At 50.4% G+C, this 19,148-nt stretch overlaps 1 protein-coding gene across 2 annotated transcripts in view; it reads left to right on the top strand.

Annotated features, from left to right (window-relative positions):
• Positions 1 to 19,148, top strand: part of Ube2o (ubiquitin conjugating enzyme E2 O) — a 41,060-nt gene that overhangs the window by 15,392 nt on the left and 6,520 nt on the right. For both annotated transcript variants that reach the window (XM_040750085.1, XM_040750084.1), the window contains exons 2-7: positions 15,140 to 15,199; positions 15,382 to 15,492; positions 17,466 to 17,563; positions 17,841 to 17,904; positions 18,554 to 18,697; positions 18,965 to 19,074. In XM_040750085.1, the coding sequence (XP_040606019.1) occupies positions 15,140 to 15,199; positions 15,382 to 15,492; positions 17,466 to 17,563; positions 17,841 to 17,904; positions 18,554 to 18,697; positions 18,965 to 19,074 (587 nt within the window). The remainder of the gene's footprint in view (positions 1 to 15,139; positions 15,200 to 15,381; positions 15,493 to 17,465; positions 17,564 to 17,840; positions 17,905 to 18,553; positions 18,698 to 18,964; positions 19,075 to 19,148) is intronic.

Here is a 19,148-nt window from a genome sequence, read left to right as displayed (position 1 = left end):
TTTCAAGTATCTTTGTTTCCTCCTGCTCGTTCCTAACAGTAGTATTTGTGGTGTTCCTGCTCAGGTTCCCTTTGAAGGGCAGTTGCAGCATGCAGGACCTTTGCTCAAGACGGGTGCAGCGGGGTCAGTTCTTCTCAAACATGCAGACCAAGCACTTGGCCCAGGTTAGAAAATGAAATGACTCTGCTTTTTCAGGAGTCCCCTGGAGTCATTCTTCTTCTGAGATGGAGGTCATAGCAAACGGGTATGCGTGTCAGAAAGCCTTTCTGTTTCAAACAAAGCATTGGAGGGGGTGTCAGGAGCATGTACATGTAATGTCAAAGGCCATCTTATGTCTTCAAATCATTCTCTACCTTAGGTTGAGACAGGTCCTGACTAATTGAGTTAGGTTGATCTAGTGAACTCCAGCCCTCATGCTTGTCTGGTGGCACACTACTGCCTGAGCCAGCCACCCACCCCCTAGAAAAACTCTTGATAGGACTTCTGCTGAATGCAGACAATGCCCTTAGAGAGGGACTTACTCTGGAATCTGTCTCCCAGGACCTGTTCAGATGCTCTCAAGTTTAAAGGACAGGGACTAACGTCATTGCATTTCACATTCTACTTTGTTACACCTTTACCTTTGTTTAGGATAAGTTCCCATGTGGAATTACTGGGTGTTTAAAGACCTTTGGTTCATCTTAGCTGTCGTCTCAGGCAGGTAGTGTCTGTTTACAGTGCATCTCAGAATGCTTGTTGTCGAGCATGAAGGTGAGGATTTGGGGTGACATGCCAGACCCTGTGTTCGTTGGCAGGATCTAGAGGCTGGGATGCAGTTGGTTAACTGTCTGCACCCTGGTGCTGGAGCTGCCCTTCTACAGGATAGGCTGGTCTATGGTGCCTTGAGCTTAAGGGTAATACAGCCCTCGTGTATATGGTAGACCGGGGGCATCGCCAGCCAAGAGGAACATGTGCAGAGCAGTGATTGCTGTGTCCATAAATAAACTGGGAATGTCAAGTTTCTACTCCCTGATGATTAGATGAGCTTACCTTTGAGGGGCTGAGCAGATAACCTGACCTTAAAGGCCAGTTAACTCTGCTTACCTCTCCCCACTGTGGTTGGAAGCCCACTTAGTGTGGTTGAAAGAGTTTAGGGGAGGACTGCTGTTAGCTTGCCCCTTAAAACGGTTTTCTCACTGCAGTGGGGATCAGTCCCAGAGCCTTTGCATATTAGTCAAGTGCTCTAACACTGAGCTACACCTGAAATTTGATATTTTGTTCTGGTGGAAACCATCAAAATCTCACCTTCGGCTTTTTGAAAGGTGCAGAGTGTGTTGTTAATATCTAGTGAAGTGTAAACGTTTCTGTGTCTGAAGAGACACATGCACATGGCACTGTATTCCAAAAAGCCAGAGGTGCATGTTGGTCATATTTCTGTGACCATATCTGTGCATGCATACGCTAGTGCATATGTCTGGGTTATGTGTTCTTGTTTCGTGTGCTCTCATGTGTCTAGCTAAGCACGACCTTAAACTTCCTCCTCCTTCCCATCTCCTGAGTGTAGAGATAGTTATGTGTCATCACGCCTGCTTTATGTAGTTTTGAGATCAACCCAGAGGCCTGGCATACTAGGTGAGAACTCTATCCATGACCCACATTCCCAGCCCCAGCCCCCCTCCTGTATTTTTTTTTTTTTTTGCTTGTTTGATTGTTTGTTTTTGTCTTTTCCTTTTAGGGTCTATGTGGTTCTGGCAGTCCTGGGACTCACTATGTAGACGATGCTGGGCTCTCAAACTGTCAGATCCTCCTACCTAGGCTTCCTATAAGTAACTGGGACTCTGAGCCCACACCATTGCAAATCTTTTGTCTCTGCTTCATCATGCACAAAGCTCTCTGTGTAACTGCTCTACACTGTCCAGGTTATGCTTTGGATCTGGGTAACCCTGAGTCCAGCTAAGACAGTTCTTTTCAGTGGTTCTTTGGTTCCCATCTGCTTGGTGGATGCTGTCCTTCCGAGCTGTTCAGGCATGTAGCTTCCTTCCTTTGCTCTCTGAAATGTGATCCTTTTGCCAGTCTGCTGAGCCAGTTTAGTGCTATCTCAGGAAAGAGACTGGCTTTGTTATTTAGGGAGTCCCAGGATCTCTCTTGGGGTGGGGTTTTTCTCAGTAGCCTATGGTGCCACAGATGGAGTGGGGGGTCAGAGCTAGTTGAATTAGATAGAACAAGGGATATTTTAAGAAGCTTAAGGACCAAGTATTTCTACATGTACCTGAAAGCCTTAAGTCCTGTCCTCGGCACTCTGCCTGCCAGAGTTGTTCAGTTGGTTTCCTCTCCACCTTTACTTGGGTTCTGGGCATTGAACTCAAGTTATTGGGCTTGAGCTGCAGAGCTGTACCCACAGCCCACACACTGTGATAGGTCTGTGATATACTGGCCATGTGTGTTTCTTTGTTGGACATGTGACTATTAGTTTTTGTTGTTGTTTAGTTTTGGTTTTTTGTTTAAGACAGGATCTCTACATGTAGCCCTGGCTGACCTGGAATTTACTATGTAGACCAGGCTGGCCTCGAACTCACAGAGATCCCCCTGCCTCTGCCTCCCGAGTTCTGGGATTAAAGGTGTGTGCCAATACCTTCAAGCTGTTTTTGAGTTTTTTAAAAAAAGATTTATTTATTATGTATACAGTTTTCTACCTGTATGTCTGCCTGCAGGCCAAAAGAAGGTACCAGACCTCATTACAAATGTGGGTGCTGGGAATTGAACTCAGGTCCTCTGAAAGAGCAGCCAGTGCTCTTAACCTCTGAGCCATCTCTCCAGCCCTGTTTTGACTTTTTTTCGGGGTGGGGTGGGGTGGAGACAGGGTTTCTCTGTGTAGCTTTGTAGACCAGGCTGGTCTCGAACTCAGATTCCACTGGGATTAAAAGAGTGTGCCACCACCTCCCAGCCCTGTTTTTGGCTTTTTGTCTTGCATCATATGTATGCTGTGAATCCCCCGGAACTAGAGTTACAGATGGTCGTGAGCCCCCACTGCAAGATCAGCCTGTACTCTTAACCACTGAGCCATCTCTCCAACTCCCTCATCTGTCCACTTTTAAATTGGGTTATATGTTGGCCTGCTTGCTAGGCCTTGAGCTTGGGATCCTATCTATCCTTCAGTTTGGCCACTTGTGTGCAGGTGTCTTGCATCATTTTGGTTAAACTCTGTTTCTATTTATATATACTGTTAAAGATTTGAGACTCTTAGCAACTGAAAGCGTTAAGTCCAAAATCTTCCTAGCAACAGCATTCTAGTTCTAAATATTGAGCTGCAGACCTTCCTTGGGTCTTGGACAGTGTGCAAGCTTTCCAGTGTACTGTCACTCTCACTGTAGTGTGCCATGCCGGGTGTGGTTTGTGAAAGGTGGAGAGATTGTGTGACCTCTGTCGTTTGGAGCATGGTCCTCTTTATGCAGTAGGATGGACTGTTTGTTGCCTGGCAGGAGCGTAGCTCTTTGAGAACGAGGGTCATTTGGTACTTGATGATCATGGGAAACGAGGACTTTGCCTGTGTGCTATGGTTGGGAGGTCCCGAGTGTCTCAAGTGTGTCTTGGCTGCTAATTGGCTTTGTTGGAGGACATGTGTCACAAACTTTGAGATTTCAAAGGACTCACTTATGCTCAGTATGCCTTCTCTCTGCCTCCTGCTTGTGGATGGAGATGTGAGCTCTCAGTTGTGCCTTCGGACATGCCTCTGCTCCACCATCATGGATTCTCTGAAACTGTGAGCCGGAATAAAGCTTTTTAAGTTGCCTTGGCCATAAGATTTTGTCACCGCAGTGGATAAACAGTTGGGTCAGGATATTGGCTATAGATGATGTACAAAAGTTCATGTGCTGCTGTGACCAGCCACTATGGATTGCCCCCACCCCAGCAGTGCTGGCCTACTTAATTTGGTGGCTGCTACATGGGGGGCTTTTAGGGACCTGCCTGCTCACCCGTCTTTAGGTTCTAGTGTAAAGCCACTGTGGCCTCTTTGCATGACAGCAGCCTTGGGAATCCTGGCAGTCCACTGGAAAACCCAGCTTTCCCGAGGGATCAGTTTCTGACTGAGGCCCAGTGTCATGGATGTTAGTGTCCTCTGCCGGCCGGGTTCTTTGTAGACACTGCTGTAGACTTCCTGCTCCCATGAGCTGAGAGAGAGAGGGCAAGAACACGCGAGCATGCGAGCACACGCAGGTGCCCAGAGTCCTGAAAAGAGCATTGGATCTCCTGGAGCTGAAACTAGAGGTACTTGTGGGTACAGGCATTGCAGACGGTCAGTCTAGTGCTCCTCTTGGTTGTCTTCAGTCTCCAGGCCCATTACACATGCACACACACACACACACCACATGCTCCCACACCATCCAGGGCCCAGGAATGGGGAAAATAGAGCCAGCCCGTGTAGAGGAGAAGTATTTACTGTTAGGAATTGTAATGTAAACATCTGATATGCAGTGGTGTGTGCCAGTGACTTCAGAGACTGTTGGATTGTCACAACCTGTTCTCATCCCAGGCATCTTATCTCATCTTTGGCTTTCCATGCTTTCCCAAGCCCTTACTTCCTTGTGGAAAAGAGTCCCAGCTGACCAAAGAGGTGTGAACAACAGTGCTGTTACACGGTTGTTCTGGTAGGTCATGAGTCCTGCCTCTTCTCTCTGGAGAATTCTCTCCCTGCCTGTGTGAATTTGCCCAGCTTCATGTCCCTGGAAAGTTCTAGCATGGTCTTCTGTGGCCACCAGGAGTGATCCAAACAAAAGCAAGACCATTCAGGAAATGGAGACTGCTGTAGGATGGTCAGCACCTGTACTCTTCAGTGGGAACCTGCCTCCCCCCACCAATCCCCACAGCCTCAGTTCCAAGTCTCTTGTGGATTATTTTACTGCCTTTCCCTACTATATTTGCAGTTTTAAAAATAGCAGTGCTGAGTGAATTCTTTCTTGGGTGAGTCTGCCTAGCCAGGCAGGATGATGCACTTTATAGAGTGGCCATTGATTAGCTGTCACTGTTCAGCCTTGGGGATCATGGCCACAGGAAGACACTGCCCTGCCTGAGTGAGATGAGAGACTCCTTGCTTCAACCTCCCCGGAGGGATGGTGACTTACACGCCTAAGGGTCCCATTATACCGGTGGGGAACAAAGCAGGAGGAACACACACCCCGAGGGCCGTCCCAGAGACTGGGGCTAGCACCCTCCCAGCAGGGCACAGTACTTTCCTCAGTGTGGAGATTTTGCCATGGTTTACTCATGACCACCTCTAAAACTGTGCTCTTGTACCAGGAAACTGCTCTCCACCTGAACATCATTAGGATGACACAACAGTGTCCTCTGCATGCTGGCAGGATCTGATCTTTGCTTCCATGGCAACAGCTGGCTGGGTCCAGGCCTTTCCTCCATCTCTGTCTCTCTCGGCACTTCCCATCCCTCAGCACTGGCCCAGCTTGGAATCTGGCCCACCTGAGCAGAGTCTCTCAAAGCTGGGGCCCTGTCTTTGAGGACTTGGTGCTAGTGTGTCTATCCCCAGGGCTCACCCACAGAAAGAGCTGCCAGGGAATTCTGAGCAGTGTGCAGTGTTAATTATTTTAAGCTACCATGTTTTCACACCTAGATCTAAGGCCATCTATTAAAAACAACATCCCAGTGGAGTGTGATAGCACATACCTATGGTTCAGGAGCCTGAGGCAGGAGGATCACGAGTTCAGGGTCAGGCTGGGCTGTGAGTGAAACCTGAAAGAAACGCAAGAAAAGGAATGGATTCCCAGTAGAGTGATTGTCTGGCATTTCTGAGGCTCAGGGTTCAGTCCCCAGGCTGGGGGTGGGGAGTGGGGAAGTCTTCATCTACATAGTCATCCAGTAGATTTGAAGTGAAAAATCAGAATGCTATTTTTTCTTCAATTATACTTTTTTCTTTTTGAAGCAGGGTCTCATGTGCAGCCTTAGCTGGCTGGGAACTTTGTATATGTTTATGTAGACTAGTCTGACCTCTGTCTCTGCCTCCCAAGTGCTAGGATTAAAAGCATGTGCCACTATGCCTGGCTTTTTTTTTTTTTTAAGCCCGAATATATGTCTGCATCATGTGTACGTCTGGTGTCTGAGGGGACCAGAAGAAGGTGTTGGGTCAGTGGGACTGGAATTAGACTGCTGTCACCATGTGGGTGGGTGCTTAGAAGTGAGCCCTGGTCCTCTGGGAGAGCAGCCAGTGAGTGCTCTTAACCACTGAGCCCCAGAGCTCTAACCCACCCAACCCTTGCTCCCAGGGATTTTCTGTGGAGTGTAGCTTTGAAGCCTGTCCTGGAACTCTGTAGACCAGACTGGTCTTGAACTCACAGAGATCCCCCTGCCTCTGCTAGCATTAAAGGTGTGAGCCACCACCACCAGCTCAGAGCTCTATTTTTAAAGCACTCCCTGGGGGGTTCTCATTAACAGCCCCCCTAAACAGCCTCTTCCTCCTGAGAGCCCATGGCTGCCTCCATTTTTCACAGTTCCATGACCCTGCTGTTTCAGCAACCCTGAATTATTCAAGATTCCCCTAATTTTAAGGGGTCCTTTGTTGGTTTCCACCAGCTGCTCTTTAAAAGCTGCTCAGCAGCATGAGGCCAGCCACCTGCCACCTTGTGGTTGCTGAATGTAAGGTTCAGCATCTTAGCTCTCTGTCAGGTTTATGATGAGCTCATGAGAGCAGCGAGTCCTGTAAAGGTTGTGCACTCCCGGGGGAAGGAAGTTTCATGTGTATTTGTGTAGGAAGCAACATCCTTCTGGTCTTGGTGACCTTGTCTGTACCCTACCTGTTCCTACAAGCTGCTGTCCTGTCCCGTGGGTGGGCCTGGGTGTGAGGCTTACTTCAGCGTGGCTCAGCCCAGCCCTACATCCCCTGTCTCTGGGATCAGACCTACCCCTGAGGTGCCCTGCTGTAAAGCCCAACTTGGTCCTCTCCCCTCCAGTTACCTCTGCTGGGCCTGATACAGCGCCTGTTTCCTGTCCTGGGGCTTGAGTGTTGCTGCTCATCTCTGTAGTGTTTCTGGGTGTGTTACAGTAACCTGAGAACAGGCTCCCATCAGCTGTCTGTGTGCTCTCATGTGCTCTGACTCACTCTCCCTCCAGCCAGAGCCCATCACTGGGATGGGAGTGTCCCGGGTGGGTAGAGATGTTGACCACATAAGCTAGAGGGTCGTTAATACTACACAATTTATTGTGGGGTTTCCTCAGGAGTCTCCCCTGACAGACCTAAAATTCTTTCAATTTAAAAATGTGCTGAAGTCATGATACAACTGTGTTAATCTCAGTATTTCAATCCATCCTTTGTAAATGTTACTTCACATGCATTTGGCTCCTCTGGCTGAGCTATTCTTCAGGAGACTGCCTTGGCGCTCAGGTTCCTGAGGTCTGTTTAGCTGACTTACTTTGGGTTCTGTAGGTATGCACTTCCCAAGAAGATCACTCGTGCTAAGAGCAGGAGTGTGGCCTACAGCAGGAAGAGGTGCTAGGCAGGTGGCACTCAGGGTCTCCAGAGCTGCATCTGTAAGAATACATCTAGCTTGGTGCTGCCCTGTCCCCAGGGAGTCTTCTGGTTCCCAGGAGGACCCTTGGCACCCACATGGGAATAGCAGTGCTGTTTCCTCAACAAAACCTGGTTCTTGTGTGCTCCCCCTACCTAGAACCCCACTTTTCCCTGTGCATTGGCCTCCTTGTGACTGGCTGTGATGTTGTCTCACGTTCTCGAGGACTAGCTCTTACCCCCATGTGTTCTAAGTACTTTTCAGTGGGTGCTTTTGCTCTGGTTCCTGTCTTGAGATGCTTGTTGCTGCCATGCCCTGGAAGAAATGGGGGTGGAAAGATGGGTATTTGAAGTCTTTGGACTTAGTGATTCACCCAAGCAGTGATGTTGCCCCTCAGAAGCCATCTTGGTCAGTTCTGGTGTCTGCAGACCAGTTAGGGTCTGGAATGCCAACATGCCCACCATGGTTTCTTTTCTTTGTCCTGGAAATAAGTAGCAGGTGTGGGTGTTTGTAAAGCCAGTGATACTGTTGTGGGTCCTGTGAGGTGGGCTCCTCTGCACAAGGTCTGCTGGGACAGGCCCTGCTCACTGGACTCAGCCTGGCCCTCTAGTTCCCCACTCCTCCTGGGGAACATAGCTGCAAGTCCTTTCCACTATTCTGTTTCAGCCCCCTCTTTCTCTTCCTTTTTGGTTTTGTTTTTTGACAGTCTCTCTGTATAGCAGCGTACCCTAGCCCCCAACTCAGATCCTGCCTCGGCCTCCTGAGTGCTGAGATGACAGGTGCACGCCACCATCCTGGCTGCTTCTCAACTTTACTACTTCTGGAAGAGAGAGCCCTGCTCCTTTTGATTGCAATCTTTGCTCCCAACTCTGTCACCAAGTCTCTGTACTGACTATCTCAAACACTACGTCATAAAGATGAGCCTCCTTCCAGGCTTATCTTTCCATCCTTCCCTCTCACAGCAGGCTGACGGATGCCATCCCCTCAACAGGCTGCACCCCTAGCGCATCCCAGCCAAGCTGCTAATTGCTACAGGCCTGCTGCATAACTCCTGACTGTGGACTGCCTGTCTTTGCAGCATGAGAACAGAGGTCCCTAGGAAAGGGGTGGGACTGCCCTGGAGTGGAGTGTCTGTGCTGTTCCAGTATCTCGGGAATGCCTGTCCTGTGCAGCCTGGCCCCTCCTGCCATCTGGAACAGGAATCTGTCATGTTACCCAGCTCATTCACAGAGCTCTTATGGGATGGTTCCTGGAGTGTGTATTTGGAGTGTTGTACCCAAAGATGCCAACAACAATAACAGTTCAAATGCTTTGTAACTTTACTTTTGAGTCAGGACCTCACTGTGTAGTCTTAGCTAGCCTGGGACTCACAATATATACTAGACTGACCCCAAACTCATAGAAATCCTCCTCCTCTGCCTTCCAAGTGCTAGGATTAAAGGCATACACCACCATACTTGGCCTGCATTTCTTTTCTTTCCTTCTTCCTCTCCCCCAAGCCCTTGAGGCCCTTTGGCCAAGTGTGTTTTTGAGGTCAGGTCTTCCATTCTTACATGGAGGGGCAGATTGCTGAGTTCCCACCAACTGAGCCACATGGTGGTCAACTGCTCCAAGAGAGTCCTTACTCTGGCACAAGCCAGAATCCCTGACCAATCAAATGCCTATTCTAGCGTAGAATTGGGAAGACACTGGAAGAGGGGCCTGGCTCCAGCAAACAGGAAGCCCTGTTTTTCTGCTGCCACTGCATTTACCACTCACTGTAGCTGATGGAGGGATGTTCAAGGAAGGCCAGAGTTATAAGTATAGATATCCAGATGCTCGTGGGGACTTTGTTGCTGGGCAGAGACTTGGGGTGGAAGGAGGATTCTCAGGGCTCTCAAGCTTCCCAAACTTTTGACAGTGACCCATAATAACCAGCTTATTTTGTGACACAGGGCATGTGTCTTGATTTCATATAACTGAAAAGCCTTCCTCAAAATAGCACCTACCCTTCCTGCACGTATCTAATGCACCCAGATACTCTCGCCTTTTCCCAGCTGGCCATGACCTACTGAGTTGTCCTACCATGGGTTATGATCCATGGTTTGAAAACCACTGCTGTGGAGAGACTGCTGTTCTAGGACACTTTGAGATGTCCACAGAAGAGTGAACCCTTCAACCTGGCGTGAGGAGCTCCCAGGCCACCTAGTTAGATGAGGGCGAGTCTGGACCCGCCCCACAGTGAGGCAGGGCGGTGCTGTGGAGTGGGCTGCAGGCAAGCCATAGTAGGAGGTCCTTCAGGGACAACAGACTGAGAGGCATCTTTGCCGGGGCCTACAGGAGGGTGAACAAGGCCTCCTTCACAACCTCAATTGACCACTGTCTATTTCACTTTTGGGGGACAGGATGCTGGGGGGACATGCTGGGCAGTACTCTACCTTTAGACTACGTCCCTAGTACTTATTTCTCTCTTCATCTGTGTGTCCAGGACACACACCCAGCTCAGGCTGTGTGGAGGGGAGTGGGTGGGTGGTTTACTCACCACCTTGGCAAAACGGCAAATAGGGACTAAATCTTCCATGCCAGTCTGGTGTGGTGATCTCTTTGGGAATCTGTTTGGAGTGTTGGCCATTTGAATAACTTCAATCTCTGTGTGGCCTAACTTGGTCAGTGGTGGGAACCTCTCTCTTTGAACACAAGTCCAAAACAGGGTCCGCTGTAAACTATCCCCGTTTCTCCACTCACCAAGTGGTAAGGGAAGCTTTTTCTTTGCTAGCCCCTTTGGTTTATCCCCTGCCAGCCGCCTGGGTTCTGCCGCATTGCAGTCCCCAAATAAACACACAAGACGCTCTATTAATTATGAAGCTGTTGGCCTTTGCTTGTTTCTTACTGGCTAGCTCTGACTTAAATAATTACCCCATAATTGTTAATCTAAGTATGTCTCTTACCGGAGAGGTTTCCAGGCTTCCTACCCCAATGGTGTTACATCTCGACTCTCTGTGTTTCTCCTTCCCAGAATCCTCCTGGACTCCTAGTCCCTCCTATCTAGATTCCCTATTGGCCAGACAGTGCTTTATTGGCATAAGACTTCCCCAACAACCAAGGATGCTGTTTATTCTTGAACCCTTACCTTGCTACAGTAGGTGCGAGGTATGACTGGGGAGGGGCATTCTTGCTCCCTAGTAAAGGAAGGGCCCTGTCCTGGTTACATTCCTACCCCAAGGAAGTCTGGGTCATTTCCTGAGACCAAGGCATGGTTTTCTCATTTGGGCTTTCCCAGGAGATAGTGACAGCGGTTATGGCCTCCTTCTTGAGACATGCATGCTTAGGCCCACTGAAACCCTTTCTGTGGGGGCTGGAGAGATGGTGTCAGAAGATTGCCTGTAACTATAGCTCCAGAGACTCTGCGGACACCTGCACTTGTGTACATGTCCACGCACAGATGTACATGCACACAATTAAAAATAAACTTTAAATAACCCTTCCTGTGGCCTTGTGGCAGCTCCGCCTTGAGTGAGGAGCCCCGTTAGTTGGAGCTGTCTGTCTTAGCAACCTTCTGTTTTCAGCTGCTTAATCTTGGAGACTTTTATACGGGAGACTTTTAGTATGCCTGGTTGACCAAGTTCAGTTTTATGAATGAGCTTCTAGGCTGGGAGCACAGCTCATGCTCAGAGTACAGCCAGGGAGGCAGCGAGGAGTGGCCTCTTGGGCAGATGGGGTTCTGGGAGGACAGAGCCTGCTCACTCCACAGCAGAGCCTTCTCCCTGGGGCTGCTGACCTCTGCCTTTCCCCCATTATTCGTACGGTTGTGTGTGGATGTGGATTCACTCATTCCGCCTGTGCCAGTGGAGGCCAGGGGTCAATATCAGGTCATCAAGGTGTCTTCTTTTTGTCATTCTCCATTTTGTTTATTTTTGTTTTATGTGTATGATTGTTTTGTGTGTGTGTGTGTGTGTGTGTACGTGTGCACGCGTGTATATGCATATGTGTGTACCATTTGGATGTAGTGCCCTGCCCAGGAAGCTGGAGATGTTGGATCCCCTGGAAGTAGTTACAGATGGTTGTGATCTGCCATGTGGTGCTGGGGAATCCTCTGAATTTTTAGTTGTTTTTTAAGTAAAATAGGCTGGAGAGATAGAGGTCCAGCCGCTAAGAGTGGCTTCTTCCACAGGAGCTGAATTTGGTTCCTAGCACTCATGTCAGACAGCTTGCGACTGCCTGTATTTTCAGTTCCAACTGACTCAACACCCTCTTGTGGTCTCCATGGTACTGCACACGTGTGCACAGAAACACAGATACATATAGATACTGAAGTCTTAGGTTTCACAGTTGTGTTTAGGGTGTGATGGATGTGTAGAGGTCAGAGCACACTGGAGGGTCAGTTCCCGTCTCGTCTGCCTTCTGGCTTCCATCAGCTGTCAGGTGGTGACAAGTGCCATTATGTATCCCTGGCCCTCTTCCTCAATGTGTTTGCATTTGTTGAGCCATGGCTGTGCGTTCTGTGGGGTAGGGAACAGATGTGCATGGCACTTAAGCGACATTGCAGGACACCTTTCAGGCATTGGTTAGTCTCTACCATGTACAATGTCAGGGTTGATCTTGAGTTGTCAGGGTGACAAGTCTGAGTATCCGCTTCTCTCTGGCCCTGACCCACACCCGGGACTAAAGTTATAGACACCGCTGCACCTGGCTTTTATATGGGCACTGAGGTACTTAAGTCCTCATGTTTGTACAGCAAACACCTTACCCACTGAGCCATCTCCTCGGTCTAGTAGGTAGTTTTTATATATCAGTTATAAAAAAGGAAATGTCATGGTGCCACATAGCTTTAATCCCAAAATGAGAGGCAGAGGCAGATAGACCTTTGAGTTTGAGGCCAGCCTGGTCTAAAAAAAGTCAGTTCCAGGCCAGCCAAAGCTACACAGTGAGACCCTGTGTTAAATTGGGGCCAGGACAAGAAATGGGGTGCAGTGGAAGTGACCTTTGACTTTGTTTCCCAGTGTCCTGAAGAGCCTCAGGTTTCTCAGCCTGGACTCTGCTGACCCATTGGCCAGTCATTCTTGTGACAGGAGCTGTCCTTTGTATCATGAGATGTACAACAAACCTTGGCCTCAACAGCATCTGCCATGTGTGACAGCCTGGAGTGTCCCTGGGGTGAGAAGACAGCGTGGCTCCCAATTGAAAGTCACAGAACCAGTTCTTTCCCTTGCCAACAGCAGATGGTCCCAGTGTGTTTCCTTGGCTCAGGGCCCACAGGGACTTATGCCTTGCTCAGGGTGGACATTCCTAGGGCCTGAGTAACCTTCCAGCCTCCAGACACTGCTCTTATCCCTGGAAGCTCACTGCCTTACTCACCCAGGTCTGTAGTCAGATGCCGCCTCGGAGTGGCCCCTTTATAGTCCTCAAGTTGCATATTGTGTGGCTCTGTACACGGCCTAGCCTGTGTCTGCTCTGTTCCCTCATGTGCTTGGGCGTCCGTGTTGTGTGGACAGAGGGTGCTGTCCCTTAAAGCCAGCTGGCCTCCCTCCTCCACAGCATGGCCCTGAGTTGTTTCCACAGGAGGCAATGAGGTACCCAAAGTGACCCATGTTTATTTCACACAATCCATGACTCCGCCCACACAGAGCCTAACATTTGGTGTCATGGCTTCTCTCCTGCTGTTCCAAAACGTCTGCTCACTGCTGCTTTCCAGGAAATGCTAAACATTATGTGGCCAGCTCTGCATTGCCGAGCATGTTAGAGACTATGACAGTTAAAATCTACAGGGTCCACTCACCTCTGGCTCTTGTGACACTTGTGATGGCCACACCTCAGGGCCTCCCTTGGAGGTCGAGACTTGGGTTTTTGTTTCACAGCTCTAGTTTGGCAGTAGAGTCTTTCTCAACTGAGCAGGTGCAGTGTTCAGTTCCTGGTAACGCTGGCACCTGTGAAGTCCTTGACCTTTCCGATGGAAGGGAAACTGCTTGAGAATGTGTGGACCCTTTGACTCTGTCCTGTCTCTGCAGCTGAGGGTGATATGGTGAAGGAAGAGGGCAGAAGCAGGGCTGCTGAGTTCAGCTCAGCCGGAGCCTCTGTGAGCTGTGTGACCTTGCACAGTCGCTTTCTCCAGTCAGAGGAACGGTGTTTCATGAGTTGTGACACCTCAAGGTAACACATGCAGGGTCCAGAAACCAGCCTGGGGCCTGTAGTGCAGAGCAGAGGATGCCCCCAGAGTCACAGCAGCTCCTGACAGAAGGGGACGTTGAGGGCTTTGAGAAGTGGGTAGCCCTTGCTGGGGCAAGGCAGGAAAGGGGCACTGAGGTAGAACGGCACCCAAGCTGCAGAGCACAGGCATGTTCGAAAGTGTTGGAGAAAGACAAGGGAGCAGCGAGGGAGAGCCTGGCCTGTCCCCTTTCTAGACTGCCAAGGCCAAGAGAATGTCATACAGTAATGCCAGGCCTCCCTCTCACTGTCTCCCTCCCCACTGCTCCCAGTGCCACTAGGTCTCTGGGGAGATGGGGCTCCTTGTGATGACAGCATTGGAGCCGGAGACAGTTTCCAGGTGGACAGCCACACTCTGAGCCTCCCTCCTGGTACACAGGGCCTCGCTTCAGCCATAGGCCTGGAACCTCCACTTGATGTGCCCTGTGTGAGGTCATGCCAGTGAAGGCCTGGATATGTGTAGGCCTCCCCTCATCCCTGGCAGTGCCTGGGCCTGACAAAGCTGCAGACTCAGCTCAAAGCTCTCCTCAGGGACCCTCAACCCTTGACCTTTACATGCAACTTCTGGTTTTTGTGGTGACTTAGGCCCCTAATCAGTGGCCTCCTGGATCCTGTCACAGGTACCCAGAGTTGGCTGCTGAGGTAACACGTGTGCATATAATATAGACGGCAGAGTGTTTCTTAGCAACAATCATAGGCTGTTGTCATCTGGAACAGGTCCTGGTCCCTGTGGGAAGTTTTTCATTCCTGCTTCTGGAGTCTGCTTTAGTTGACCTTGCCAAAGCATCAGTGACCTTGTGCTAGAATCACACTTCCACCGCTTCTCTTACACTCTTCTGGTGACCACCTCTCCGAGGTTGAGAGAGGAGAGGTCTTTGATGGGGTAGTGGGTTGGGTGGGATTGAAGAGGATAGCTCTTCCTGGGGTGTGGTCGCCAGTCTTTGAGCAGGGAAGATGGAGAGCTCCCATTACTTGTAGGTTGCTGAAGAGTGGCAGAGGAGCGGCCGAGATTTGGAGACCCAAAAACACAGGAGACAAACTGGCCTGGCAGAGACCCAGCTCTGCCTGGTTGTTGGAGGCCATCCAGCAGCTTGGTGGCAATAGGTGGCAGTTGCTGGGGGTTCACATGGGTCAGGACAGACTCTGCAGCCAGCCTGAGAGCCACACAGCCCAGGCTCTGCAGTGCCACAGATAAGGAGCATACTGCAGCTGGGCAGGCAGGGTAACCCAGATTAGAAGGGTGGTACCCAGTGATAGCTGGCTTCAGCGTGACCAGCCACAGCCCTGTGTCATGCCAGTTCCCCACTCAGTCCTGAGTGCTGACCAGCCAGGGTCAGAGAGCAGGCACTTGGAGAAGGATTTAACTCATCGGGGTGTTTGCTTTTGTAGAATGAGCTAAACCCTGGGTAGAGTGCATCCTGCCTTTAGACCTGCTGCTTTCATGCCTCGTACTCATGTTTTCTTTACAGCTGAAGCTAGAGGACCGCTCGGTGGTACCCCGGGATGTGGTCCGCCACATGCGTTCAACCGTGAGTCTCACCCCCCCACCCACCCCACCCCCCCCCCCGTCCCATCCTGAGTCCTGAGCCTGTCTGTTCCCACACTGGTTTGGAGGAGAGAGAGCTGCCTGGTTGGGGAGTGGGAGGCACTTGGGACTGTCTGGGTGGAGTGTGCCATGGCAGCTTTGCAGGATATTTTCTCCCTCCCCTAGGACAGTCAGTGTGGCACAGTGATAGACGTGAACATTGACTGTGCTGTCAAGCTCATTGGCACCAACTGCATCATCTACCCTGTCAACAGCAAGGACCTCCAGCACATCTGGGTAAGTGCCTCTCATCTTGGCTGTGTGACATCTGTGCTGCTCCTGCCAAGCTAGTCTTTCTGGGTCAAATAGCACAGTGCTTGTTCCCAGTGGCCAGCCTGCTCCTGGAATCCTCAGTGTTGTCCTTGCAACTACGCTATTGGACAAGAGGTCAGGGTGTGCTTCTCCTTGGCATCAGCACAAACCACTGACAAATGTGGTTATTTTCCTTGTTTTCTCACCTCCAACACTGATGTTTGTTTAATATGGGAGGCTGTTTTGTCTGTGTACGCTCTGTACCACTTACATGTCTGGTATCAGAAGAGGGAGTTGAATTCCCTGGAACTGGCGTTACAGATGCTTATGAGCTGCCATGTGGGTGCTGGGCCTGGAATCCAGGTCCTCAGTAAAAGCAGCCACTGCTCTTAACTGCCGAGCCATCTCTCCAGTTCCATCTAACACTTAACTTTTAAAACAAGAGGGCTGGAGAGTTGGCTCAGCAGGTAAGAGTACTTATTCTTGCTGCGGACCTATTGTTTCAGAGAATTCAACTCTGTCCTTTGACCCCTGAGAGCACCAGGCAGGCACACACGTGGCACACATATGTGTGGCCAAGTACTTACTCATAACAAAACAGGTTTCTTTTATTAACTTACTTTTGTAAGTGGCTTAAGACTTAGCCAAAAGTGCTAAGTTCATGTGCCCACTTCTCTAGTGTCTGCAGCTGTTAATAACTCTCCCACTCACTCCATTCATCTTCACCCAGCACCCCCCGGCCCCCAGCATCCCTGCTCACTAGATTTTGACCCTTCCAAAGATTTGGATACTGCCACTAGATAAGGGATCAACGATGACACCTTTCTGCCTCAAGCCTCAGACTATCCAGTCGTCCCAACAGTGTCCTTTCCCTGAGCTCAGTCAGGAAGACACCTGGCATTTGCTTGTTAATTCTTCCTTTTCTTTTCTGTCTGGGATGCTTCTTCTCTCCCACATCCTGGACAGTGGTGCTTTTAGTACTGTGACCCTCACCTTAAATAGCTCATACACGAAGTTGTCCCTGTCCAGCTGTCCCCGGCTTTATGTCCAGCAGCTACACTGCTGCTGGGGATACTCACTCTGCAGGTCAAGTAGTTCTGCACAGCCCTCTCCCATCACCCTTAGTGAGTAATTATGTTCCACAGGGAATATTATAGCACAGATACTTAGCATCCTTGTCAGATAGTCATCTGCCAGCCTTATCCCTGGGCATGTTGCCACCTAAATGGGCCACCGTTCTGACAGTCACATGGTGTGACCTGAAGTCCTCATTTCCTCGTTTGTGTGGCTGGCATTCCTCTGTGTGGAGGAGCTGTGCCCGTTTGTTCCTGTATCGTTTTTTAGATGCGTGTGCACCTGAGTTCTTTTTTTTTTTTTTTTTTTTTTTTTTTGGTTTTTTCGAGACAGGGTTTCTCTGTGGCTTTGGAGGCTGTCCTGGAACTCCCTTGGTAGTCCAGGCTGGTCTCAAACTCACAGAGATCCGCCTGCCTCTGCCTCCCGAGTGCTGGGATTAAAGGCGTGCGCCACCAACGCCCGGCGTGAGTTCTTTTTATTCAACTGCTTATAGTACAATTCCCTCATCACATATTTTGCTTTAATTGTCCCAAACTAGGAAGCTCCTTTGGTCTGTCTGGCATCTGTTTGCTGAGCACCCCCAAACTCCCCCGCAGTGAAAATGCTGCCTTCAGTGTCCATGGTGAATTGATCTTTTCATTCAAGGCCTGTCCACGAAGCCCACCTCCCAACCACACCAACCTCCAAGCTTGGCTTTGTCTCCTTGGTCCCTGTGGGGTACTCCCACCCACGAAGCAGTCAAACTACTGCTGACCACTCACTGGAAAGGGGCTTGGGATGCAGTGCAAGTAAATTATCTAGAACCTTCCTTCTCCATCTTAGCACAGTGAAGAAAGTCCCAGGCCCTGTGTCCCTTCTCACTGCCCTGTGTCCTTGGTCTGCAGCCCTTCATGTATGGAGACTACATCGCCTATGACTGCTGGCTAGGGAAGGTCTATGACCTGAAGAACCAGATCATCCTCAAATTGTCGAATGGTGCCAGGTAGGTGTTAGCCTGGGATGGTACAAGGACTTCCTTCAGGAGTTGTGAGGACAGGGGTGGCACAGGACAGTGACAGCAGCTGCTGGACCAGGGCTAACTCTGTGGCCTCTCTTCTGCTGCAGCTCAGGTTTTGGGCTACTTGAGCTTGGCGAATGTCCCTGAGGGTTGGTGCTGTATGCTGTGTGTGTTAATGGTGGCAGCCACTGACGTGGGGCTGGACTGTAAGTGTTGCTGTGTACTGTGCCCCAGTGGAGACCAAGCCTCTGTCCTGTTTCAGGTGTTCCATGAACACAGAAGATGGTGCCAAACTCTACGATGTCTGCCCACATGTCAGCGACTCGGTACGTGTGCTCTGTTCCTCACCTGCTTAGGCGTAGGAACTGTCGGGACTGGGCAAGGGATTGAGAGACAAGGGCACAGTGTGCACCTGAGCACCTGGAGGCCTGGCAGGGACAGAAAATATTAGTGCTGTGTTTGAGTTGTGTTAGTAGTTATATTTGGATGGTTGACTGGTTATTTTGTTTCTTGAGGCTGTCTTACTCTGTAGCTCAGGCTAACCTGCAACACAAAATTCCACCTCCTGAGTGCTAGGATTGCAGGGTAGCACTGTGCTGTGGCCCCTCTCTCTCAGCCTCCAGTACACAGTCACTCCGTGGAGCAGGGCATGTCAGCACAGCAGCACATGGAGGTAGTTTGTATTAGGGGTGTGTGACTACACAGACGTGTGTGCTGCTGCTCCATGGAACTCTGATCTTGTGTGGGACCCCTGATCCCCGCATCACATTGTGTGAGAGTCTGTTAGGCCTAGAATAGTCTGCAGCTACATTTTAATATGATTCCTGGGCAGCCAGTTTGCACCAAACTTGGAAAGTATGTTCTCTATAGACTGTGCTGCCGGGAGCCCGAAGGCTCTGTCACACGGTCCTGCAAGGCAAGCACACTGGCCAAGGGGGTCTACTCAGGGGTCTTTTCCTCTGCCCCACCCTGCAGGGCCTCTTCTTTGATGACTCCTATGGCTTCTACCCAGGCCAAGTGCTCATTGGCCCTGCTAAGATCTTCTCCAGTGTCCAGTGGCTCTCGGGGGTCAAGCCTGTACTCAGCACCAAGAGCAAGTTCCGTGTGGTGGTGGAGGAGGTAAGGGCATAACTGGTGGCGTGCAGGCCGAGTTGTAAGCTCCAGACCTTGGGGCTGAGCTGCTTCCCTCCAACCTGCTCCCCAAGACCCAAACCCTGGTGACCTGAATGGGATTTGAGCATGGAGCAGCCTAGGCTTAGTCATGGGGTGCCCGATGAGCAGAGATCCCTCCCTGCTCAGGGAGAGTGGCCACATGTGCCTGTGAGTGGCTGCAGACCTTGAAAGTCCACCTCTAACCACACCCCTGTCCCACTCACCTGTCCCCAGGTTCAGGTTGTGGAGTTGAAAGTCACATGGATTACCAAGAGTTTCTGCCCTGGGGGCACGGACAGCGTTAGCCCCCCACCTTCTGTGATCACTCAGGAAAACCTAGGCAGGTGAGCGTGCCCCTACCCCAAAAACCCCGGCGTATCTTGGTTGTGCCATAAATGCATCCCACCGGCCTCTCAGA

This window comes from Mesocricetus auratus, unplaced genomic scaffold, assembly GCF_017639785.1.
Source record: "Mesocricetus auratus isolate SY011 unplaced genomic scaffold, BCM_Maur_2.0 Super-Scaffold_100007, whole genome shotgun sequence".
Lineage (NCBI taxonomy): Eukaryota > Metazoa > Chordata > Mammalia > Rodentia > Cricetidae > Mesocricetus > Mesocricetus auratus.
This window is presented reverse-complemented; position numbering and strand designations above follow the sequence as displayed.